At 48.5% G+C, this 27,456-nt stretch overlaps 1 protein-coding gene across 4 annotated transcripts in view; it reads left to right on the top strand.

The window, feature by feature from the left end:
* Positions 1–27,456, top strand: part of LOC119973753 — a 211,078-nt gene that overhangs the window by 143,664 nt on the left and 39,958 nt on the right. For all 4 annotated transcript variants that reach the window (XM_038812175.1, XM_038812174.1, XM_038812177.1 and 1 more), the window contains 5 exons: positions 2,213–2,387; positions 11,449–11,501; positions 12,201–12,317; positions 17,237–17,264; positions 21,688–21,731. In XM_038812175.1, the coding sequence (XP_038668103.1) occupies positions 2,213–2,387; positions 11,449–11,501; positions 12,201–12,317; positions 17,237–17,264; positions 21,688–21,731 (417 nt within the window). The remainder of the gene's footprint in view (positions 1–2,212; positions 2,388–11,448; positions 11,502–12,200; positions 12,318–17,236; positions 17,265–21,687; positions 21,732–27,456) is intronic.

Here is a 27,456-nt window from a genome sequence, read left to right as displayed (position 1 = left end):
GCTTGTTGTGAAAAAAGGTGTGATAAAAAACATCATCTGAAACAAATACTCTTTTTCCTTTCACTGATCATTATACCCCTTTCCAACCCTCTCTATTTGTCTGACTTGTGTGTGTATAGAGGGTTGGAGGCGGGTTAAAGTGGGGTGTTAGGAATTAGTTGATAATTGATTAGTTGTATTTGCTGAATATTTCATTATTGTTCTTGTAGTAAATAAACAGTAATTGTGTTTAAATGTACAAACCTGGTGACTGTAATTATTGGGCAGCCAAGGACCAAAGACTTTGGGAATTTGTATGAGAATTATTGGTTAATTCACTTGTGTTGTGACTCCGGGGCCTGTGGGACTGGAATTGACCGTGCACTAACTCCGTAAAGAGTTTTTTCAATAATGCTTTTAAGAATGCAGGCCTTGCCTCCAGTGAGATATGTGCATCTGTATTTTGTGACACAGTGGATAAGACAAAATTATGGAAAAGAAACTCCGCTCTCTTGAAAAGGCTGAACTCCCCTGGCATCCCCCAGCGCCCTGTTAACTGTGGGCTTATCTGTTAGATTATCCGACATTCTCAGCACTCCCCAATATTTGCTCCCCTCTATACTGGCCCACCCTGTGCTACACAATAGTGATCACCATCTACATCCGCCTCCAGTTGCCTCCAAGTCATTTTGCAGACACCTTTGAAAATCCCCACAGAGCCCCCAGAGTTTGACAGAACCCAGGAACCACGACTTTAGCTCACTGCTATTCATGGGATCTAGCTGTGTCCAAAATGGCTGCTGCATTTTCACCATTAGAACAGTGACTGCAGTTCAAAAACATACTTCATTGGTTGTCATGAATGTAGAAATTATTATATTTCATATTTGTGGCAGGAATGTTATTAAGAGCTTGGGTTTAGATATATATTTGTTGCAGTAATATTATTAAAGAACCTAGGTTAAGGTATCCAGATTATGTATGCTAAAGCTCTAATTAAGAATTCATAAAATATGAGGTCATGATTCATTCCAACCACTTACATTTAGTTACATATCAAGGGCTAATGTGATATTGTTATGATTGCTGAAGATTCCCTGGAGAGTAGATCATTTGAGGGGTTGTATTTAGTCCTAATTAAGCAGGACATATGACATCTTCGTGGCATTCAGGTGATGCAATCACTGGGAGGAGCCAGGTCTGTCTGTAGTTTTGCAGTTTGTCCCAGGATTTGAGTCTGACAAGACAGAAGAATTTTAACCCAAATGCTGCTCAGCTTAGCAGAAGTATACTGGTTCTGCTCTTGGAAAGGCTCTCCCTCTTCAAATGCTCAAATGTCCAGTGCTGGTTTAGCTCAGTGGGCTATAAAGCTGGTTTGTGATTCAGAACAAGGCCAGCAGCGCCGGTTCAATTCCCGTACCCGTGAGAATTCTGAATTCTCCCTCTGTGCACCGAAAGAGGCATCGGAATGTTGCGACTAGGGGCGTTTCACAGTAATTTCATTGCAGTGTTAATGTAAGCCTACTTGTGACAATAAAGGTTATTTAGTTATTTATTTTATTACTCTCCAAGTAATTGGTTTGCTATCTTTGTTCATAAGTGGCATTTGAACTGTATTGGGGTTGCTTAATTGGAGTTAGTAACAGCTATAGATAGTAAGTTTTCATTTTTCCTTTTGTTTAAGAATTGTTTAACTGATAATTGTAAAGCTTGATGTTAATTCTCTGTTTAAATTAAAGTTTGTTTTAATTTAAACTCCTGGGGTGAAGTATCCTTTAGCCTCACAGTTTTACAAATTTTTAAAAAATGTTTGAGGTTCCCATACAGTATCCTAACAAATGTCTGGTCAGCAGCCTAACAGCTGTGAAGCATTTTAGATCATCCGGGATTTATGGAATGCAACAGAAATACCCAGTCTTTCTTTCCCTATTTTCTTCCCTTCCTACTTCCCCCTCTCCCTCCCTCCCTCCTTTTCTTCTCCCTTCTTCCTTTCCCCCTTCCTCCTCCCCTTCCTCTTTCCTCCCCTCCCTCCTTCTTCACCTCCCTCCTCCCTCCCTCTCGCCCTCTTTCATCCCTCCTTTCTTCCCTCCTTCCATCCTTCTCTCCCTTCTTCCTCTTTCCCTCATTTCCTTCCCTCCTTTTCTCCTTCACTTTTTGCATTCCCTATTGCGATTAACGGAGCCAAAATGAAGGGAATTATTTCTCTAACAGTGTCCTCTCTCCTGCCTGCTAGGAATCATTGCTGCCAGTCTATCAGGAGAGCATGGAGGAGGACAGTGTGGCCACATCTGTTGAAGATGTCAGGAAGCAGCTGCACGTCAGTCGAGGGGCTGTAGCTGTGCATCGATTGAAGCCCCCCATTGAAGGGCAGTTGTCATTCTCAGACAGTGCTGACTTAATAAGAAGAGGTAGGAATGACCTGTGTGTGGAGCTCCGGTTGAGTTATTGGAGAGGAAACACACGTGGTAACCTCCGATGATTTTTTACAAATTGAATTTCACTGAGGGTCGCACGGCAGCACTGTGGTTAGCACTGTTGCTTCACAGCGCCAGGGTCCTGGGTTCAATTCCTCGCTGGGTCACCGTCTGTGTGGAGTCTGCACGTTCTCCCCATGCCTGCATGAGTTTCCTCCGGGTGCTCCGGTTTCCTCTTGCAGTCCAAAGACGCGCAGGTTAGGTGAATTGGACATTCTGAATTCTCCCTCTGTGTACCCGAACAGGCGCCGGAGTGTGGCGACTAGGGGCTTTTCACAGTAACTTCATTGCAGTGTTAATGTAAGCCTCCTTGTGACAATAAAGATTATTATTATACTTTAATTTGCTGCTGCAGAACTAACCTAAACACTCAGGTACCAGGTTTATCCAAAAGTCCTAAGAATTTAAAGCATACAGGTAGGAAACAAAAACCAATGATAAGGATGTCTGCTTCATTTAAGTTGGTGACCAGCCCCTCCCACGACCTTGATGACTGAAACTCTCAGTGAAATTCCTCGATTTAGATTTATTGTCACGTGTACTGAGGTACAGTGAAATGGTTCTGCGTGCAGTCCAGACGGATCGCTCCATACATGAAAAAACATAGGACACACATAATTACACAATGTAAACACATAGACATCGAGTGAAGCATATGGAGTGTAGTACTACTCAGTAGAGAAGATGTGTAGAGAGATCAGTTCAGTCCATAGGAAGGTTGTTCAGGAGTCTGGTAACAGCGGGGAAGAAGCTGTTTCTGAATCTGTTACTGCGTGTTCTTGTCACTGAGCTTGACTAATCTCAACAAAGTTTGGCTCTGGAATTGAAAAATTAATCGGAAGAGTCGCTGGGTCCAATTCAGCCCTCCATCGGCAGCGTTTGCCGAGCAGTCGATTCTCAGGCCAACGTCGTTACCAACATTAGGACAGTCTCTCAGACTACAGCGACAGGAACTATAAGCCAGAGTCCAAACTGACTGCGATGATTTTTAAAAAAATGTTTTTATTCTCCATTTTCACATTTTCCTTCAAAATTTACACCCCACCCACAGACAATAAACGGTAATAAATACAAAATCAATCCCCTTAACAACAATCCCATCCTCCCACCACCCCCAAACAACTGCCCATCTGTCAATATATGCATCCAATAAAACAAACCCTCCCACGGTGGAAACAAAAAACAAAGGAGAAAAAGAGAAAGGAGTCCGGGACCGCCCATGGTCACCATAGAGTCCACTTCCCCTACCACACTCAACGCCGTCCAACCTCTGAAAGAGTACCGTATGTGATACCCAAGAGTTGTAAACACCCCCCCCCCCAACTCCTCCCGCCCACTGCCTCTTGCAAAACTCCTCCCCCCAACCTCGGTTCCTTCCCCCCAACTTTCCACCCCGGCTAGACCCCTCGGACCCTGTTCTGCTAGGCACCGATGGCCGCAGCCCCTCCCCCACTTCACTCCCATTCACTGGCTGGCTTAGACAGGCCAGCGTGGAGGCCCCCGCCCGGGTCCCTTTCCCCCTTGCCCGACCCTAGAAAAGCCCAGAAATCCCCCTTTTAGCGCACAAACCCCACATATCCACCTACACCCCAAAGAGCCCTCACTTCGAGTGAAAATCCCATCACTTCCCTTGTCCAAATATATACACTATTGGCTCCTTTAGCCCATACACCCGCACGCAGTGAAACAAAAAAGAAGAAAATACAGTCATGAGGTTACATCGGCACATGGCCATTTCTCAATTTCTCAGTTCTGCCAGTCCTTCTGCCGTTGCAAACTCCTCCGCTGCCTCCGCTGTTCCAAAATAAAAGTCCTTGAGCTTGTAAGTCACCCTCAGCTTCGCTGGATATACAATGCCGCACTGCACCTTGCTGATGTACAGTGCCCTATTCACCCGGTTGAAAGCAGCCCACCTCCTCGCCAGCTCCACCGTAAAGGCCTGGTATACACGTATACCAGCTCCAGCCCACTGCACCACCCACTTCTGCTTGGCCCAGCACAGGACCTTCTCCTTCACACTGTACCTAGGGAAACACAGAGTCACTACCCTTGGCAGCTCACTCACCTTTGGTACAGGCCTCCACGACCGATGAGCCCAATCCAGTTCATATCGGGAGGGATCCTCCCCCTCCCCCAATAGTTTCGCCAGCATCGCGGCAAAATACTCTGTCGGCCTCGGCCCTTCAACTCCTTCGGGCAGCCCCACAATCCTCACATTCTGTCGCCTGGACCTGTTTTCCAGGTCTTCCATTTTCCCTCGCAGATCCTTGTTAATCTCCATCACCTTCCGCATCTCCTTCCCCATCGAGGTAAGTTGATCACCGTGCTGCAATAATGTCTCCTCCACTTCCTTCAGCGCCTCCCTTTGCTCCCGCACCTCCGCCACTGTGCTCGCCACCGCCGTCGTCACCAATCGCCTCCTCCACCAGCACACTCAAAACCTCCCTCATCTCCTTCCTCATTGTCTCCATGTATTTTGTAAACTGCCTTTCGAATTCCGCAGCCATCGCCTTCGTTATTTCTTCAGCCGTAGGCAATGTGGCCTCCCCTGGTGCTCCAGCCTCATTTTTCCTTGGCGACCCCGTAGTGAGCTGTCCACTCCCCGACGGACCCTCAGCTGTTTTTTTATGGCCGTTTTTTTGCTGATCTTCGACATTTTCCTTTACTGTGCCTTCGCGTGTCTCCTCTGTGCCTTCCCCCTGCTTTTGCCGCCTCCGTGGACCCTGGCACCAGGCTTAAAGCCCCGACAATGCCGTTCCCGAACGGGAGCCCTCCGTTGCTCGGCTGCCTCCCGCCCGCCGTCACCAGAAGTCCCTGACTGCGATGATTAAGGAGAGAGTGTCGCTGCGGGTCAGGCTCAATGACTTGGAAAACTGGTCAAGCTGACAAATTGTACGCACTGTTGGCCGACCCACCAGAAGGCCAAAGGACCAATGCAGCTTCTGTCGGATTTAGCCAAAAAGATGATGGGCACTTTCTTTGGTGGACAAGACAGCAGCTCAATGTCACTTATCCACACCGCCCAATTAACCGAGGCAACAGTACTGATCTGGGAAGGAGGTGAACAGCATTTAACATCAAATCCACACTACAAGAAAGGGTCAAGTTTCAGGTTGATTCCTGCTGCCCATCTCCATGTCACACTTGATGGTGAACATCACTTCTTCAACACACCAAAGAGACGGATTCTTTTCTTCAGTGGTGGATCCCTACACCTGATTAGATAACTGTCGGTTGCCTCGGGCTGCTTTACCCCCCCCCCCCCCCCCCCCCCCACCCCCCCACCCCCTCCACCCCCGCTGATTCTCGGCCCAGGATTGGCCGAGCGGCCGTCGTAAAAACCCGAGTCCCGCTGGCGCTGTTCACACCTGCCTTTTGGGCAGCACGGTAGCACAGTGGTTAGCACTGTGGCTTCACAGCGCCTGTTTCCCCGGTTCGATTCCCGGCTGAGTCACTGTCTGTGCGGAGTCTGCACGTTCTCCCCGTGTGTGCGTGGGTTTCCTCCGGGTGCTCCGATTTTCTCCCACAGTCCAAAGATGTGCAGGTTAGGCGGATTGGCCATGATAAATTGCCCGTAGTGACTAAAAAGGTTAGGAGGGGTTATTGGTTTACCGGGATAGGGTGGAAGTGAGGGCTTAGGTGAGTCGGTGCATACTTGATGGGCCGAATGGCTCCCGTCTGCACTGTATGCTCTATGTTCTATGTCTAATACAGATGAGAAATATACAGTAAATGAAGAACCCTGAGGATATTGAGGGGCAAAGGGATCTGGGTGTACAGGGACACAGGTCACTAAAAGGGGCAACACAGGTGGAGAAGGTAGTCAAGAAGGCATACGGCATGCTTGCCTTCATTGACCGGGGCATTGAGTATAAGAATTGACAAGTGATGTTGCAGCTGTATAGGACCTTAATTAGGCCACACTTGGAGTATAGTGTTCAATTCTGGTCGCCACACTACCAGAAGGATGTGGAAGCTTTAATAATAATAATAATCGCTTATTGTCACAAGTAGGCTTCAATGAAGTTATTGTGAAAAGTCCCTAGCAGCTACATTCCGGCGCCTGTTCAGAGAGGCCAGTACGGGAATTGAACCCGCGCTGCTGCCTTATTCTGCATTACCATAAGACCATAAGACCATGAGACATAGGAGTGGAAGTAAGACCATTCGGCCCATCGAGTCCACTCCGCCATTCAATCATGGCTGATGGCCATTTCAACTCCACCTACCAGCATTCTCCCCGTAGCCCTTAATTCCTCGCGACATCAAGAATTTATCTATCTCTGCCTTGAAGCCATTTAGCGTCCTGGCCTCCACTGCACTCCGCGGCAATGAATTCCACAGGCCCACCACTCTCTGGCTGAAGAAATGTCTCCGCATTTCTGTTCTGAATTTACCCCCTCTAATTCTAAGGCTGTGCCCACGGGTCCTCGTCTCCTCGCCTAACGGAAACAGTTTCTTTGCGTCCACCCTTTCTAAGCCATGTATTATCTTGTAAGTTTCTATTAGATCTCCCCTTAACCTTCTAAACTCCAATGAATACAATCCCAGGATCCTCAGCCGTTCATCATATGTTAGACCCGCTATTCCAGGGATTATCCGTGTGAATCTCCGCTGGACACGCTCCAGTGCCAGTATGTCCTTCCTGAGATGTGGGGCCCAAAACTGGACACAGTACTCCAAATGCGGCCTAACCAGAGCCTTATAAAGGCTCAGTAGCACATCGCTGCTTTTATACTCCAACCCTCTTGAGATAAATGACAACATTGCATTCGCTTTCTTAATCACAGATTCAACCTGCATGTTTACCTTTAGGGAATCCTCGACTAGCACTCCCAGATCCCTTTGTACTTAGGCATTATGAATTTTCTCACCGTTTAGAAAGTAGTCGATGCTTGGATTCTTTTTTCCAAAGTGCAAGACCTCACATTTTCTCACGTTGAATTGCATCAGCCATTTCCTGCACCACTCTCCCAAACTGTCTAGATCCTTCTGCAGCCTCCCCACTTCCTCAGCACTACCTGCCTGACCACCTAACTTCGTATCATCGGCAAACTTTGCTAGAATGCCCCCAGTCCCTTCATCCAGATCATTAATATATATGGTGAACAGCTGCGGCCCCAACACTGAACCCTGTGGGACACCGCTGGTCACCGGCTGCCATTCCGAAAAAGAACCTTTTATCCCAACTCTCTGCCTTCTGTCAGACAGCCAATCCTCAACCCATGCCAGTAGCTCACCTCGAACACCATGGGCCCTCACCTTACTCAGCAGCCTCCTGTGTGGCACCTTAGCAAAGGCCTTTTGGAAATCCAGATAGACCACATCCACTGGGTTTCCCTGGTCTAACCTACTTATCACCTCCTCAAAGAATTCTAACAGGTTCGTCAGGCACGACCTCCCCTTACTAAATCCATGTTGACTTGTTCTAATGCGACCCTGCTCTTCCAAGAATTTAGAAATCTCATCCTTAACGATCGATTCTAGAATTTTACCAACAACCGAGGTTAGGCTAATTGGCCTATAATTTTCCATCTTTTGTCTTGATCCTTTCTTGAACAAGGGGGTTACAACAGCGATCTTCCAATCGTCCGGGACTTTCCCTGACTCCAGTGATTTTTGAAAGATCTCAACCAACGCTTCCGCTATTTCTTCAGCCACCTCTCTCAGAACTCTAGGGTGTAGCCCATTGGGGCCAGGAGATTTGTCAATTTTAAGACCTTTTAGCTTTTTTAGCACCATCTCTTTTGTAATGGCAACCATACTCAACTCAGCCCCCTGACCCTCTATAATTTTTGGGATATTACTCATGTCTTCCACTGTGAAGACAGACGCAAAGTACTTATTAAGTTCTCCAGCCATTTCTTCGTCTCCCGTCACTAGCCTTCCGGAATCAGTTTGAATTGGCCCAATGTCTACTTTGGCCTGTCGTTTGTTTCTTATGTATTGAAAGAAACTTTTACTATCATTTCTTATATTACTGGCTAGCCTGCCTTCATATTTGATCCTCTCCTTCCTTATTTGTCTCTTTGTTAACCTCTGTTTGTTTTTGTAGCCTTCCCAATCTTCTGATTTCCCAGTGCTTTTGGCCACTTTATAGGATCTCTCTTTTTCTTTGATACATTTCCTGACCTCCTTTGTCAGCCATGGCTGTCTAATTCCTCCCCGGATAATCTTTCTTTTCTTGGGGATGAACCTCTGTACAGTGTCCTCAATTATGCATACAAACTCCTGCCATTTTTGCTCTACTGTCTTCCCCACTAGGGTCTGCTTCCAGTCGATTTTCGCCAGTTCCTCTCTCATGCCCTCGTAATTACCTTTATTTAACTGTAACACCATTACATCCGATTTTGCCTTCTCTCTTTCAAACTGCAGACTGAACTCAACCATATTATGATCGCTGCTTCCTAAGTGTTCCCTTACTTTAAGATCTTTTATAAAGTCTGGTTCATTACATAGCACTAGGTCCAGAATAGCCTGCTCCCTTGTGGGCTCCATGACAAGCTGTTCCAAAAAGCCATCTTGTAAGTATTCCATGAATTCCTTTTCTTTGGATCCACTGGCTACGTTATTTACCCAATCCACCTGCATATTGAAGTCCCCCATGATCACCGTGACCTTGCCTTTCTGACATGCCTTTTCTATTTCCCGGTACATGTTGCGCCCCTGGTCCTGACCACTGTTAGGAGGTCTGTACATAACTCCCATTATGGTTTTTTTGCCTTTGTGGTTCCTCAATTCTACCCACACAGACTCCACATCATCCGACCCTATGTCGTTTAGTGCCATAGATTTAATTTTGTTCGTAACTAACAAGGCAACCCCACCCCCTCGGCCCACCTCTCTGTCTTTTCAATAGGTTGTATATCCTTGGATGTTTAACTGCCAGTCCTGAACCCCCTGCAGCCATGTCTCTGTGATGCCTACCACATCATAATCATTCACGATGATCTGTGCCATTAGTTCGTCTACTTTGTTACAAATGCTACGAGCATTCAGGTAAAGTGCCTTAATGCTAGCTTTCTTATCATTACAGATATTGGAAGTCCTAAGATGTCCAAAGTTATCCTTCCTTTTTGTTGCATTCCTAGTCTGCCTCAAGCTTAAATCCACCTGCCTACATGTTATCCTCCTGCGTATCTTGCCATTTAACTCCCTGCTCCCTGTCGCTTTCACTTTCCCTTCCCCCCAACTCAGAAGTTTAAAGTCCTACTGACCACCCTATTTATCCTCTTCGCTAGAACACTGGTTCCAGATTGGTTCAGGTGGAGACCGTCCCAACGGTACAGATCCCCCCGGTTCCAAAACTGATGCCAATGTCCCATGAAGTGGAATCCCTCTTTCCCACACCAATCCCTTAGCCATGTGTTTACTTCCCTAATTTTCTTGTCCCTATGCCAATTGGCACGTGGCTCGGGCAGTAATCCGGAGATTATGACCCTTGAGGACCTGTATTTCAATTTTCTTCCTAGTGCTTGATAGTCCCCGAACAGGTCCTCCACCCTAGCTTTACCTATGTTGTTAGTCCCAACGTGGACCACAAAAACTGGATCCTCCCCCTCCCGCTCCAATATCCTTTCAAGCCGGTCAGAGATGTCCCGCACCCTGGCACCGGGCAGGCAACACACCATGCGAGACTCCCGATCCGGCTTGCATAGGATACTATCTGTCCCCCTAATTATAGAATCCCCTATAACAACTACTTGTCTTTTTACTCCCCCCTCTTGAATGGCCTTCTGCACCATGGTACCGTGGTCAGCTGGCTCATCCTGTCCAGAGCCCTTTTCCTCATCCATACAGGGAGCAAGAGTCTCATACCTGTTGGACAAGGTCAAGGGCTGAGGCTCCTGCACTCCTGAACTCAGGTTCCCCCTGCCTGCCTCACTAACAGTCACACTCTGAAGTCCCTGATCACTTACTGAATGTGAATTACTTAATCTCCCAGGTGTGACTGCCTCCTGAAACAAAGTGTCCAGGTAACTCTCCCCCTCCCGGATGTGCCGCAGTGTTTGAAGCTCAGATTCCAGATCATCAACTCTGAGCCGGAGTTCTTCCAGCAACCAACACTTGCTGCAGATGTGGTCATTGCCATTCACAAGGGGAACAGCCAGCTCCCACATCATACAGCTACAGCACATCACCTGCCCAGCCATCTCTGATTAGTTAATTAATTTATTACTTTGTATAAATTTCAGTTTAAAAAAAAAACAAACTTGGATACCTCTGCTATAGTCTTTTTCAACCTAGTTCTGGTTAACAAATAAGAAAAAGAAAAATAATAATGTAATAAGGCACTCACCTGCTCACCCCAATGGGTCTTATTATTAGGTTAGAGGAGGAGGGCGGGTGGGAGACACTACACGTGTAGTGTCTCGGGTGCTTGACTTCCGTCGAACTCCTTGGGTCACTGATGCAGGTGCATTACAAGCCAGCTATTATAGCCCAGTGTGCTAAACCAGAGGGGGTACAGAAGAGATTTACCAGGATGTTGCCTGGTATGGAGGGCATTAGCTATGAGGAGAGGTTGGAGAAACTTGGGTTTGTTCTCACTGGAACGACGGAGGTTGAGGGGCGACCTGATAGAAGTTTACAAAATTATGAGGGGCATAGACAGAGTGGACAGTCAGAGGCTTTTTCCCAGGGTAGAGGGGTCAATTACTCAGGAACATAGGTTTAAGGTGCGAGGGGGCAAGGTTTAGAGGAGATGTGCGAGGTCAGTTTTTTTACACAGAGGGTAGTGGGTGCCTGGAACTCGCTGCCGGAGGAGGTGGTGGAAGCAGGGACGATAGTGACATTTAAGGGGCATCTTGACAAATACATGAATAGGATGGGAATAGAGGGATATGGACCCAGGAAGGGCGTCTATGATTGATGCAGTCATATTAATCATAGGGGGTTTCAGTTCAATGGGCAGCATGGTCGGCACGGGCTTGGAGGGCCGAAGGGCCTGTTTCTGTGCTGTAACTTTCTTAGTTCTTGTTCTTTGTTCAAACAGGATTGAAAATTGAGCATTTTGCCCACCAACAGAAGAAAAAGCTTACCAAAACGGTACGTTATATTGTCGCCACAAGGAATGGATCATTGTCCACTTCAGTTAACCCCCAGTCCCAGTTTCCCTTTGCAGTTTTGCCAGACAGGACCTACTGCTGCTCACTGTCTCCCCTTGGTGGGCTCCTAACAGCTTCACTCCCAGTGAAGTACGCCATCTCATCTGCCAACATGCCGGGCAGAACACTTCCTGGGCACCATGTTGGGTCCCTTGCGGCCCAGCTGTTGCCCGATGGGGAATGGAGATGGCGTTGAGGATGAAGAGCAGGAGTGATCTCGCGGAATAGGTGGGGCAGAGATGACGAGCTCTTCCTGGCCAGGTGAAACTGCCACTCCTGCCACCCCCCCCCCCCCCCCCCTCCCCCCCCCCCCCCCGCCAACCTCACATTCACCCACACCCTTTCCCCCTCCACCCTTGCCCCCATCCAGACAGAGCTGGCACAGTGCCTATTTGGGATTCCAAACAGGGTAGGGTAGGGAAAGGGGAAGGTCTCAAACCCATACTACCCCCCACCCCAGCCACTGCCTCCCTCCCCTCCTCCTGTACCCTCACCGCCTCCCCTCTCAATTGCAACCATCCCAACGGAGGGGAGGAGAATATTAATGAGTCTGGTGAGGGCCAGGTGACAGTAAAGAGGATTAGTGAGCACAATATCAGCATGAAAAGGTTCAGCATTGTTATTCCTGTGTTTTGTTTAGCGTGGAATCTCTAAGCAGCCAGTCTTCCTGGATATTTATGAGAACAAGGAAGCTCTCCACAGGCGGTTGAGAAGGAAACAGAGAAAAGACAAGATCATATTTCCCTCATTCAGCAAGGTACAGTGAAAACAATGAGAGAAGCACAGCCCACCCCCCCAGGGTAGGCCATGTCTCCAGGGTAAGTGTCTGCCTCACCGTGTCATTCAGGAGTCACTCGGCCAAGATCATGGTAACAATATTGCACATGACCAAACAAACTAGTGCCAGCAGTAGGCTGGTCGACCCCCGAACCTGCTCCGCAAGCACCCACTCACTCAACTATATTGGCCTCGCACCTTAAGCCTTACCTCATGTGGCCTCACCAGTCCCACTGTATCAATCATAGACAAAGCAACAGGGCCGGCTCAAGGTACCGGCAACTCGGGCAGTCGCCCGGGGCGCCATGTGCTAGGGGGCGCCACGAGTGCGTGACTGGCGTCAGAGACCTGCCGACAGAGAGACCGGCCCGCCCATCGGTGAGTCCCGATCATATACCAGGTCACTCCGGCCCCCCCTGACCCGACCCGACCCCCCCCCCCCCCGACCCGACCCCCCCCCGACCCGACCCCCGCCCCGACCCCCGACGCACCCCCCCGACCCGACCCCCGACCCACCCACCCCCACCACCCCCCACCCCCCCCACCCCCCCACCCGCGCTGCTGCCCTTGTTCTGCATCACAAACTCTGCTGTTGCATCACAACCAGAGGCCCAGAGAGACAGCAAAAGCAGTTTTAGTTCAGTTGGAAGCAGTGTGCAGAACAGGAAGGACAATGCAAAGGGGCAGAAAGCAAGCCCTAGACGAAATATAAAGGATCCAAAAACCAGGGAGGGACAGGGAAATGGCCCAAAATGACAGTTAAGGCAAGGAACAAGGGGAGGGATTAAACAGATTCTATTCAGCAAAGTTAAGAGTGAAGAGCAGAAGGTCCACATTAAATGACAGGGCTGCAGGGTGCAGACGTGTAATAACATGGGCTTGTGAAAAGCCAGAAGATCCAAGGTGATCCAAATGTTGGTGATTCCTTACTCCGGGCCTGTGAAGCAGTGGTGTCATTTTAGCATGGCTGGATAACTGAGAGATTGCGTGAAAGATGAATCTTGAATGGATGTGGTGCTCCAGCACAGAGGAATATCAGAAGGAGATTTGAAACCCTGGAGGTGGATTCTTGGTGAAGACATCCGAGAGAAAGTGTCATTTGGGAGAAGATTCCAAAGTGTGTTTTCAAGAGTGGAGATAGGAAACCCTCATGTGGAAGACAGAATGTAAATGAGGCCAGCTGACTCACAATATGGCAAATATTGAGAGATTATTGAAGTTGTTTTCGGGTGACACCTGTCACTTGGTTTCAGAGTGTGGTGTGTCTGACTACTGTTTGGACATTGTTGTAAAACCTTTTGTCTGTCCTGTGCTCCCTTTTTATCCCCGACTTTGATCTACATTCTTCTGGTTAGCTGCTACAACATTTTGTGCACCTTTTGGGATTTCTGTTTAAATTACAATCTTTGGACACTGAAACCCTCTGTCCTGATGGACCAGGCCAGGACGTCCCCTTTTGGTTCTGTGGCAGAACCTGCGATGTCGATTTGATAGACCTGGCATGCAGCCAATTGGTGAATGTCGAGTTCTCGGCATTCTCCTATTGTTGCCTATGATTGGTGGAGCCAGTCAGAAACTTCCAGAAAGGAGGCAGGTCTTTTGAAGTGTTCCATCATTTGCTTTCTGAGAAGGAAGCTCAGCCAGAAGGTAGTGGCAAATCTCCCTGTCTCTCTCTCTCTCTCTCTCTGCCAAACAATTTTAAGAGGCATTCTAGCTAAATCTGTGGACATTTTCTTGTTTAAAAGGACACCGACAACCATTAGAACTGGGAAGGAGATCTTTTGAATGTAAAAGTGCCAGCCATTTTCCACAGGTTGGTAACCCTCTTAGAGTTTTGTCTGAAGGGCTGGGAAGAACTCAAGATTGAAATTTAAGGTGAGAACATTCATGATAAAGCAACCAGAGTTTTGTACAGAAATCAGGAAAGTAAAAGTCTGTTAATTCCGGGGTCAAAGCTGCAGTAATTTCACAGGCAGACAAAAGCACCATCTCAGTGTTCTTCAAACTTTTTTTCCGGGGACCCATTTTTACCAACCGGCCGACCTGAGCGACCCACGCCGGCCGACCTTCGCGACCCACGCCGGCCGACCTTCGCGACCCACGCCGGCCGACCTTCGCGACTCACGCCGGCCGACCTGAGCGACCCAAACCGGCCGACCTTCACGACTCACGCCGGCCGACCTGAGCGACCCACGCCAGCCGACCTTCGCGACTCACGCCGGCCGACCTGAGCGACCCACGCCGGCCGACCTTCGCGGCCCACGCCGGCCGACCTGAGCGACCCACGCCGGCCGACCTTCGCGACCCACGCCGGCCGACCTTCGCGATCCACCATTTTCTCTTACCTTGTTTGCTGCTGACAAAAATGGAGGAAATGGTTTTGGGTCCCTTTGGCACACGTACACGCTCCTCCAATGGAACTTGTTGGATGAAGGTGAAGCCTTCCTGTGTCGGAAAGTATGGAGTTTCCATCTGTCCAAATGTCTTTCATTTTTTTCCTGTAACATTTTATCAAACAACCCCCCCCCCCCAACTTGTAAAAAAAATTTAAAAATAAAATGAATAAAATAAATGAAAAAAAAATTAAATGAATAAAATAAATGAATAAAATGAATAAAAACCCGATTAAATTGTAAAACAAAAAGCTGTGACCGTTTAAAAAAATAGTGGCCGCACTGCGCATGCGCGCCCGATCATCGGCACGCATGTCCATAGTTTTGTGCATGACTGTGCGTGCATGCGCAATGCGGCTGAATTTTTTTTACATGTTCGCGGCCATTATAAAGGCCGCTTGCAGCCAGCGTTATTAAAAGCCAGCTGCTGCGCGGGGATTTACGCGATCGGGAGCGCCGCGAATGACGGCTCCGCGACCCTCCCGACACCCGCCCGAGGTCCACACGCGGGTCGCGCCCCCGAGTTTGAAGAACACTGCACCATCTGGTGGTCGAAGAACAGAAATACACGATCTGGCCATCCAGTGTATATCGCCATCTGGTGGACGGCGATTGGAATTGCACATCCTGTACCTAGCTCCATCTGGTGGCACAAAGAGGAAACTGTGCCAACCTGACTTTCTTGAGCAAATCCATTCCCAGAGGCCGCAACTACAGCAGTGAAGACTCACCTCAAACCTTTCCCTTTAATCCCTGCTTTTTTATCCACTCCAACCCTTACCTTGTGTCTGTCTGGGTGGAAGGGGGGACGGAGTTTTGGGATCAGGTAGATTGGTAGACCATTGTTCTGTTATTTCTTTTTATATTCATACTTTCCTCTTATTATTAATAAACAGTTTGTTGATGTTTAACTTATAAATCTGGTGTCTGTAACTCATTGGAACAGTCAAGGATTCAAGTTTTTCGGAAAGCACACATTTTTGATTAACTCACTTGTGTTGGGACTCTGGGGTGTGTGTGGGGGGGTGGGGGGTGGAACTGGCTGTGCACTTGCCCAGAGTGTCGGAACACTACAGTCTGTCCACTAGTTTACATGGACTGAGTATTTACTGAGAAAATTAGCATGTAAGGTAGACTTTGTAATTGTGTTATCCTTTCACATTTGTACAGATCTGTAAAGGTATAGTTGTGGTGAAGGAATAGTTTAAAATAGTTCTTCTTTTCTTGTTCAATAAATGTTTTATTCGTTTGTTAAAAATTGATCAGCTGACTCTGTTCAGTCGCTGCCCTCGATTCCAAAATAAAAAATTAATGTTAGGATCGATCAAGCCAGGTTTTCCCCTGGGATTTGAATTGTCCAATAGCGCCAATAGCTGGAATTGTAGCCCCTTCTCCATTATCCAGCAGGCAGGACTGTCCTCGTCTGGTTCCATTCTCATCAATATAATCGTGACCATAGAATTGCCGTCAATGACTCTTCCTGCTCCTGCACCGTAACCTCTGGTGGCCCCCAACATCTACCCTGGCCTCTCCTATTTCTTATCCATCAGTGATGCCATCAAACAATGTTTGTGTCCACATGTACATTGATGGCTCCCTGTTCTATCTCACCGCCGCCATCTCTAAATGATCAGACGGCTTATCTGAGCATTTGTTTTCTGTCCCAACCCAAACTGTTCCCTAACTACCAACTCGATTCCTCTCCCTGGCAATGGCCTGACGCTCAATCAGGCTGTTTGCAACCTTGGTGTCGCTGATGGACTTTACAACACACATCCAAACCAACACTGATTTCCACCTCCATTGCATCACCCCGCCCCCTCCATCTCACCTTATCTGCATCTGAAACCCTCAGCCATGCTTTTCCCAGCTCCAGACTTGACTGTTCCAACGCTCCCTGGGCAGCCTCCCAACTTTCGCCCACTGTAAACCTCAGTTGATTCAACACTGCTGCCTCAATCCTTCCACATGTTACTCAGCCACGAAGCCTGTCCTTGCTGAACGACACTGGTCCCCACCCAGGTCAGCAACACCCAAACGTTAAAATTCTCATCCTCAATTTCAGGTCTCTCCCCAGCCTCATCCCCTCCCTCCTAAGTTCCTCCAGCCCTACAATCCTCCGAGATCATTGCAATCCTCTCATTCTAACCTCTGGAAAATCCAGAGTTTTAATCGCTCACCCATTGGTGGCCAGGTCTCAGCTCCCTGGGGGCTGGAAATGGGAGGTGTGCTCCCAATCCTGGGCACAACATCAAGGGCCGAAGGGCCTGTTCTGTGCTGTACTGTTCTATGTTCTATGTTAATCCTCTCCGACTCTCTTCCCCTCTCTGCTCCTTTTTAAATGCACCTTAAAACACTCAGCAAGTTTGTGATCAGGTTTCCAAATATGTCCTTATGTTGCCCGCAGGCTCTCGGTTTATTTTCTCTGCATGATAGGTGCTATATAAATGCATTGGTTTATTCCATGCAGCGGACTGACTGAACTTATGTCCTTCTCACCCCTTAGAAATTTGGGACAACATCAACAGGGTCAGGTGAGCATAGCTTTAATCAACAGCATTATCCTCTGGTTAGACACGCAGAACTGGATGTAGCAATGAGGATCGTGGACACATGTCCCTTTCAAGGCGAACGGTACTCGAAAACGTGCGGGCAAAGCTCAAAATAGTTTCACTCTCAGCGCAAAGTTGTCAATTGTTATTCAGAGAGACAATGAGTGCAGCAAATGGAGTTGGGTGAACAGTGCATTGGGATGGAACTTCCACTCTTAAGAAGGGTCTGACAGATTCAAAGCGTTAACTCAGCTTCTCTATCCACAGATGCTGCCAGACCGGCTGTGTTTATCCAGAATTCCCTGTTTTTAGTTTACATTAGTGGAGAGAAAGCTCTACTCTATATCTAACCCCGTGCTGTACCTGTCCTGGGAGTGTTTGATGGGGACAGTGCAGAAGGAGCTTTACTCTATATCTAACCCCGTGCTGTACCTGTCCTGGGAGTGTTTGATGGGGACAGTTTAGAGGGAGCTTTACTCTGTATCTAACCCCGTGCTGTACCTGTCCTGGGAGTGTTTGATGGGGACAGTGTAGAGGGAGCTTTACTCTGTATCTAACCCCGTGCTGTACCTGTCCTGGGAGTGTTTGATGGGGACAGTGTAGAGGGAGCTTTACTCTGTATCTAACCCCGTGCTGTACCTGTCCTGGGAGTGTTTGATGGGGACAGTGTAGAGGGAGCTTTACTCTGTATCTAACCCCGTGCTGTACCTGTCCTGGGAGTGTTTGATGGGGACAGTGTAGAGGGAGCTTTACCCTGTATCTAACCCTGTGGTGTATCTGTCCTGGGAGTGTTTGATGGGGACAGTGTAGAGGGAGCTTTACTCTGTATCTAACCCCGTGCTGCACCTGTCCTGGGAGTGTTTGATGGGGACAGTGTAGAGGGAGCTTTACTCTGTATCTAACCCCGTGCTGTACCTGTCCTGGGAGTGTTTGATGGGGACAGGGACAATGTAGAGGAAGCTTTATTCTGTATCTATCCCTGTGCTGTACCTGTCCTGGGACAGTTTGATGGGGACAGTGTAGAGAGAGCTTTACTCTGTGTCTAACCCCGTGCTGTGCCTGTCCTGGATGTGTTTGATGGGGACCGTGTAGAGGGAGCTTTACTCTGTATCTAACCCCGTGCTGTATCTGTCCTGGGAGTGTTTGATGGGGACAGTGTAGAGGGAGCTTTACTCTGTATCTAACCCCGTGCTGTACCTGTCCTGGGAGTGTTTGATGGGGACAGTGTAGAGGGAGCTTTACTCTGTATCTAACCCCGTGCTGTACCTGTCCTGGGAGTGTTTGATGGGGACAGTGTAGAGGGAGCTTTACTCTGTATCTAACCCCGTGCTGTACCTGTCCTGGGAGTGTTTGATGGGGACAGTGTAGAGGGAGCTTTACTCTGTATCTAACCCCGTGCTGTACCTGTCCTGGGAGTGTTTGATGGGGACAGTGTAGAGGGAGCTTTACTCTGTATCTAACCCCGTGCTGTACCTGTCCTGGGAGTGTTTGATGGGGACAGTGTAGAGGGAGCTTTACCCTGTATCTAACCCTGTGGTGTATCTGTCCTGGGAGTGTTTGATGGGGACAGTGTAGAGGGAGCTTTACTCTGTATCTAACCCCGTGCTGCACCTGTCCTGGGAGTGTTTGATGGGGACAGTGTAGAGGGAGCTTTACTCTGTATCTAACCCCGTGCTGTACCTGTCCTGGGAGTGTTTGATGGGGACAGTGTAGAGGGAGCTTTACCCTGTATCTAACCCTGTGGTGTATCTGTCCTGGGAGTGTTTGATGGGGACAGTGTAGAGGGAGCTTTACTCTGTATCTAACCCCGTGCTGCACCTGTCCTGGGAGTGTTTGATGGGGACAGTGTAGAGGGAGCTTTACTCTGTATCTAACCCCGTGCTGTACCTGTCCTGGGAGTGTTTGATGGGGACAGGGACAATGTAGAGGAAGCTTTATTCTGTATCTATCCCTGTGCTGTACCTGTCCTGGGACAGTTTGATGGGGATAGGGACAATGTAGAGGAAGCTTTATTCTGTATCTATCCCTGTGCTGTACCTGTCCTGGGACAGTTTGATGGGGACAGTGTAGAGAGAGCTTTACTCTGTGTCTAACCCCGTGCTGTGCCTGTCCTGGATGTGTTTGATGGGGACCGTGTAGAGGGAGCTTTACTCTGTATCTAACCCCGTGCTGTGTCTGTCCTGGGAGTGTTTGATGGGGACAGTGTAGAGGGAGCTTTACTCTGTATCTAACCCCGTGCTGTACCTGTCCTGGGAGTGTTTGATGGGGACAGTGTAGAGGGAGCTTTACTCTGTATCTAACCCCGCGCTGTATCTGTCCTGGGAGTGTGCATTACAATCTCAGGCCAGATCCCAACTGGATGCTGAAATGAAATGAATTGAAAATCACTTATTGTCATGAGCAGGCTTCAATTAAGTTACTGTGAAAAGCTCCTAGTCACCAAATTCCGGCGCCTGTTCAGGGAGGCTGGTACGGGAATTGAACCGTGCTGCTGGCCTGCCTTGGTCTGCTTTAAAAGCCAGCGATTTAGCCCAGTGTGCTGAACCAGCCCCTAGACCAGCTCCTATATTCGAGATACTGGACCAAAACCCCAATTCTTTAGTTTATTTTAAGACTGTGTGGAAAGAATGATTCTCTCCAGGAGTGACTGCATGAAAAAATAGGGCTTTGGTATTTCTGAAACAAAACCTTTACTATAATACAATGTTAAACTTTTAACTTCACACCCGGAAAAGAACAGCTTACCCCTTAACACAACTATACAATTTCCCATTAAACAAAAAAAAAGAAGCATTTAGCTCTCAATCCATCTTAAAAATCAGCAGGGCATAGAGCAATACTTGCAGGACCCAACAGAGTCTGGCTCTTGAAATGAAAATCGCTTATTGTCACGAGTAGGCTTCACTGAAGTTACTGTGAAAAGCCTCTTGTTGGAACCCCTTCAGACTCTGGCTGAATATCTTCAAATAACTGTTTCAACTCAGTTTTTTCAGCCGATTCCTTGTCTTCAGACAAGATTGCTCTGTTTTTAAACGATTTTCTCCCTGTAATACTGGGAAGGAAAACTGCCTTTATTTGTGGTCTAAAACACACAAGGAATGCCAGATCAGAATTCGTTTCCAAAAGCCTTTTCTCCAAAACCCTGAATATCTCCACAGCTTTCTCCAAAACTGCCTCTCTCCACAGCTTCTCAAAGTGTCTCTCCGCCTTTCTGAGCTTCGGTTCCGCAATTACCTCATCACTCCAAACTGAAAAACAAATCATCTCTGCGGACTGCAAAAGCACATTAACTCCCCAGGGACTTCCCCAGGCAAACCGCAGTCCATTAGCCCAGACTGAACACTGAACAACACATTAATTTCATCCGCTGGCTGCGAAAACCATTCAGGTTTTACAGAACATAATTCTTTTTAAACAAACAAATTCTAACCCCAAGCTTTTAACCCTTAAATTGCCCACTATATTTAATGATACAATTTTCCTAACTTCTTCCAATCCTCACACCTCCCCCCTTAGTGTAAACAGATGGCTTCATTTTCCTCAAACTCTTTTAACGTTAAACATTTCTTAAGATTATGTACAACGGTAGCACAGAGGTTAACGGGGGTTTAGGCCGAGTTAGGGGGCTCTATCGGAGCAAGGGCTGGCGCAGACGCGATGGGCTGAATGGCCTCCTTCTGCACTGTTGTGTTTCTATGATTCTATGTGGGTGTCGCTGGCAGGGCAGCATTTTTTGCTCATCCCTAATTGCCCTTGAACTGAGTGGCTTGTTAGACCATTTCAGAGGGCAATTCAGAGTCTGGAGTACGTTAGGGAACCAAAAGAGTTTTTACAACAATTTACAATCGTTTCACAGTCATCCAAACTTTTATTAAATTTAAATTTCACCACCTGCTGAGGCGAGATTCAAATTTGGGCGCCCTGGGCCGGAGATCTCCAGCCGGTCACTTGGAGCGGGATGGCCGTGTCCCACAGGCAGTGTACCCCCACTCGCGGTCTTCCTGGTGGTTTGGGGCAGCTTCATAGGGAATTGGCAGCGGAGATTCCGACCGCCAGGAAATGGCTCGCTGACACCCGCAGCCGGGAAACACAGCTGGGAGGCGGGAGAAATGCTGCCCTGGTCTCTGGATTAGTGGGGTGTAATTACCATGGTCTCCACTCTGCGCAAACGAGTTTGATAAATATTTGAATTTGTGGGGAAGAGGAACAGGAAATGGAACTAATTGGATAGTTCTTCACTTAGCTAGCACAGGCAGGATGGGCTGAATGGTCTTCCGTCCGAAAAGGTTCTATGGTTTGATAAATGTTCATCAGACTCTTATTGGTGCTGGAAAATTGATGGTAATCTGTAATTCTCAGTCATTGCACAGCTGCCCTCAATGTTGCTCTTTCTCTCTCTCTGCAGAATGGCAGAGTTCAAATTTACAGCTCGAAACCGAACATCATCGGGTAAGTGACCCAGAGACAGAGACACAGTGACAGAGACCCAGAGACAGAGAGACACAGAGAGACAGAGACACAGAGACAGAGACAGAGAGACACAGAGAGACAGAGAGAGACAGAGAGAGACAGAGAGAGACAGAGAGACACAGAGAGACACAGAGACAGAGAGACACAGAGAGACACAGAGACACAGAGAGAGACAGAGAGACACAGAGAGACAGAGAGAGACAGAGAGAGACAGAGAGAGACAGAGAGACACAGAGAGACACAGAGAGACACAGAGAGAGAGAGACAGAGACACAGAGACACAGAGAGACACAGAGAGACACAGAGACAGAGAGACACAGAGACACAGAGAGACACAGACACAGAGACACAGAGACACAGAGACAGAGAGAGACAGAGAGAGACAGAGAGAGACAGAGAGAGACAGAGAGACAGAGAGACAGAGAGACAGAGAGACACAGAGACACAGAGACAGAGAGACACAGAGACACAGAGACAGAGAGACACAGAGAGACACAGAGAGACACAGAGAGACACAGAGAGACACAGAGAGACACAGAGAGACACAGAGGGACAGAGAGACACAGAGTCACAGAGACACACAGAGACAGAGAGACACAGAGACAGAGAGACAGAGAGACAGAGAGACAGAGAGACAGAGAGACACACAGAGACAGAGACACACAGAGACAGAGACACACAGAGACAGAGACACACAGAGACAGAGACACACAGAGACAGAGAGAGACAGAGAGACAGAGAGAGACAGAGACACAGAGAGACACAGACACAGAGAGACACAGAGACACAGAGAGACACAGAGAGACAGAGAGACACAGAGAGACAGAGAGACACAGAGAGACAGAGACACAGAGACACAGAGACACAGAGACACAGAGACAGAGACACACAGAGACACACAGAGACAGAGAGACAGAGAGACACACAGAGACAGAGACACACAGAGACAGAGAGAGACAGAGAGACAGAGAGAGACAGAGAGACAGAGAGACAGAGAGACAGAGAGACAGAGAGAGACAGAGAGACAGAGAGAGACAGAGAGACAGAGAGAGACAGAGAGAGACAGAGAGACAGAGAGACAGAGAGACAGAGAGAGACAGAGAGAGACAGAGAGAGACAGAGAGACACAGAGAGAGACAGAGAGAGACAGAGAGACACAGAGAGACAGAGAGACAGAGAGACACAGAGAGACACAGAGACACAGAGAGACAGAGAGACAGAGAGACAGAGAGACAGAGACAGAGAGAGACAGAGAGAGACAGAGAGAGACAGAGAGAGACAGAGAGAGACAGAGAGAGACAGAGAGAGACAGAGAGAGACAGAGAGAGACAGAGAGAGACAGAGAGACACAGAGAGACAGAGAGACAGAGAGACAGAGAGACAGAGACACACAGAGACAGAGAGACACAGAGAGACACAGAGAGACACAGAGAGACACAGAGAGACAGAGAGACACAGAGACACAGAGACACAGAGACAGAGAGACAGAGAGACACAGACACAGAGACAGAGAGACACAGAGAGACACAGAGAGACACAGAGACACACAGAGACACAGAGAGACAGAGACACAGAGACAGAGAGACACAGAGTCACAGAGACACACAGAGACAGAGAGACACAGAGACACAGAGACAGAGAGACAGAGAGACAGAGAGACAGAGAGACAGAGAGACAGAGACAGACACAGAGACAGAGACACACAGAGACAGAGACACACAGAGACAGAGACACACAGAGACAGAGACACACAGAGACAGAGAGAGACAGAGAGACAGAGAGACAGAGACACAGAGAGACACAGACACAGAGAGACACAGAGACACAGAGAGACAGAGAGACAGAGAGACAGAGAGACAGAGAGACAGAGAGACAGAGACACACAGAGACAGAGACACACAGAGACAGAGACACACAGAGACAGAGACACACAGAGACAGAGACACACAGAGACAGAGAGAGACAGAGAGACAGAGAGACAGAGACACAGAGAGACACAGACACAGAGAGACACAGAGACACAGAGAGACAGAGAGACAGAGAGACAGAGAGACAGAGAGACAGAGAGACAGAGAGACAGAGAGACAGAGACACAGAGACACAGAGACAGAGACACACAGAGACACACAGAGACAGAGAGACAGAGAGACACACAGAGACAGAGACACACAGAGACAGAGAGAGACAGAGAGACAGAGAGACAGAGAGACAGAGAGACAGAGAGACAGAGAGAGACAGAGAGAGACAGAGAGACAGAGAGACACAGAGAGACACAGAGAGACAGAGAGAGACAGAGAGACAGAGAGACAGAGAGACAGAGACAGAGAGAGACAGAGAGAGACAGAGAGAGACAGAGAGAGACAGAGAGAGACAGAGAGAGACAGAGAGAGACAGAGAGAGACAGAGAGAGACAGAGAGACAGAGACACACAGAGACAGAGAGACACAGAGAGACACAGAGAGACACAGAGAGACACAGAGAGACAGAGAGACACAGAGACACAGAGACACAGAGACACAGAGACAGAGAGACAGAGAGACACAGACACAGAGACAGAGAGACACAGAGAGACACAGAGAGACACAGAGAGACACAGAGAGACACAGAGACACACAGAGACACACAGAGACACAGAGACAGAGAGACACAGAGTCACAGAGACACACAGAGACAGAGAGACACAGAGACAGAGAGACAGAGAGACACAGAGACAGAGAGACAGAGACACACAGAGACAGAGACACACAGAGACAGAGACACACAGAGACAGAGACACACAGAGACAGAGAGCACACAGAGACAGAGAGAGACAGAGAGACAGAGAGACAGAGAGACAGAGAGACAGAGAGACAGAGAGAGACAGAGAGACAGAGAGAGACAGAGAGACAGAGAGAGACAGAGAGAGACAGAGAGAGACAGAGAGACAGAGAGACAGAGAGACAGAGAGACAGAGAGACAGAGAGACAGAGAGACAGAGAGAGACAGAGAGACACAGAGAGAGACAGAGAGACACAGAGAGAGACAGAGAGACACAGAGAGACACAGAGACACAGAGAGACAGAGAGACAGAGAGACAGAGAGACAGAGACAGAGAGAGACAGAGAGAGACAGAGAGAGACAGAGAGAGACAGAGAGAGACAGAGAGAGACAGAGAGAGACAGAGAGACACAGAGAGACACAGAGAGACACAGAGAGACACAGAGAGACACAGAGAGACACAGAGACAGAGACACACAGAGACAGAGACACACAGAGACAGAGACACACAGAGACAGAGAGACACAGAGAGACACAGAGAGACACAGAGAGACAGAGAGACACAGAGACACAGAGACACAGAGACACAGAGACAGAGAGACAGAGAGACACAGACACAGAGACAGAGAGACACAGAGAGACACAGAGAGACACAGAGAGACACAGAGACACACAGAGACACAGAGAGACAGAGACACAGAGACAGAGAGACACAGAGACACAGAGACACAGAGAGACACAGAGAGACACAGAGAGACACAGAGAGACACAGAGAGACACAGAGAGACACAGAGACACAGAGACACACAGAGACAGAGAGACAGAGAGACACAGAGACAGAGAGACAGAGAGACACAGACACAGAGACAGAGAGACACAGAGAGACACAGAGAGACACAGAGAGACACAGAGAGACACAGAGAGACACAGAGAGACACAGAGACACAGAGAGACACAGAGACACAGAGACACAGAGACACAGAGAGACAGAGAGACAGAGACACAGAGACACAGAGAGACAGAGACACAGAGAGACAGAGAGACAGAGACAGAGAGACACAGAGACAGAGACACAGAGACAGAGAGACAGAGACACAGAGAGACAGAGACACAGAGAGACACAGAGACAGAGACACAGAGACAGAGACACAGAGACAGAGACACAGAGACAGAGACACAGAGACAGAGACACAGAGACAGAGACACAGAGACAGAGACACAGAGACAGAGACACAGAGACAGAGACACAGAGACAGAGACACAGAGACAGAGACACAGAGACAGAGACACAGAGACAGAGACACAGACACAGAGACAGAGACACAGAGACAGAGACACAGAGACACACAGAGACACACAGAGACACACAGAGACAGAGACACAGAGACAGAGACACAGAGAGACACAGAGACACACAGAGACAGAGACACAGAGACACAGAGATACAGAGATACAGACAGAGACACAGAGATACAGAGATACAGACAGAGACACAGAGACACAGAGAGACAGAGACAGAGAGAGACACAGAGACACAGAGACAGAGAGAGACACAGAGAGACAGAGACACAGAGACACAGAGACACAGAGACAGAGAGACAGAGAGACAGAGAGACAGAGAGAGACAGAGAGAGACAGAGAGAGACAGAGAGACACAGAGAGACACAGAGAGACACAGAGAGACACAGAGAGACACAGAGAGACACAGAGAGACACAGACACACACAGAGACACACAGAGACACACAGAGACACACAGAGACACAGAGACAGAGAGACAGAGACACAGAGACACAGAGAGACACAGAGACAGAGACACAGAGAGACACAGAGACAGAGACACAGAGACAGAGAGACACAGAGAGACAGAGAGACACAGAGTCACAGAGACACACAGAGACACAGAGACACAGAGACACAGAGAGACAGAGAGACAGAGAGACACAGAGACAGAGAGACAGAGACACACAGAGACAGAGAGACACAGAGAGACAGAGAGACAGAGAGACAGAGAGACAGAGAGAGACAGAGAGAGACAGAGAGAGACAGAGAGAGACAGAGAGAGACAGAGAGAGAGACAGAGAGAGACAGAGAGACACAGAGAGACACAGAGAGACACAGAGAGACACAGAGACACAGAGAGACAGAGAGACAGAGACACAGAGACAGAGAGACACAGAGACAGAGAGACACAGAGACAGAGAGAGACACAGAGACAAGAGAGACACAGAGACACAGAGACAGAGAGACAGAGACACAGACACAGAGAGACAGAGACACATAGAGACAGAGACACAGAGAGACACAGAGACAGAGAGACAGAGACACAGAGAGACAGAGACACAGAGAGACACAGAGACAGAGACACAGAGAGACACAGAGACAGAGACACAGAGACAGAGAGACACAGAGTCACAGAGACACACAGAGACACAGAGACAGAGAGACACAGAGACAGAGAGACACAGAGTCACAGAGACACACAGAGACACAGAGACACAGAGACACAGAGAGACAGAGAGACAGAGAGACACAGAGACAGAGAGACAGAGACACACAGAGACAGAGAGACACAGAGAGACAGAGAGACAGAGAGAGACAGAGAGAGACAGAGAGAGACAGAGAGAGACAGAGAGAGACAGAGAGAGACAGAGAGAGACAGAGAGAGACAGAGAGAGACAGAGAGACACAGAGACACAGAGAGACAGAGACACAGAGACAGAGAGACACAGAGACAGAGAGACACAGAGACAGAGAGACACAGAGACACAGAGACAGAGAGACAGAGACACAGACACAGAGAGACAGAGACACATAGACAGAGACACAGAGAGACACAGAGACAGAGAGACAGAGACACAGAGAGACAGAGACAGAGACAGAGAGACACAGAGAGACACAGAGACAGAGACACAGAGACAGAGACACAGAGACAGAGAGACAGAGAC

The sequence above is a fragment of the Scyliorhinus canicula genome, chromosome 11 (assembly GCF_902713615.1).
Source record: "Scyliorhinus canicula chromosome 11, sScyCan1.1, whole genome shotgun sequence".
Lineage (NCBI taxonomy): Eukaryota > Metazoa > Chordata > Chondrichthyes > Carcharhiniformes > Scyliorhinidae > Scyliorhinus > Scyliorhinus canicula.
The sequence above is the reverse complement of the archived record's forward strand: the minus strand, read 5'-3'. Positions and strand labels throughout refer to the sequence as shown.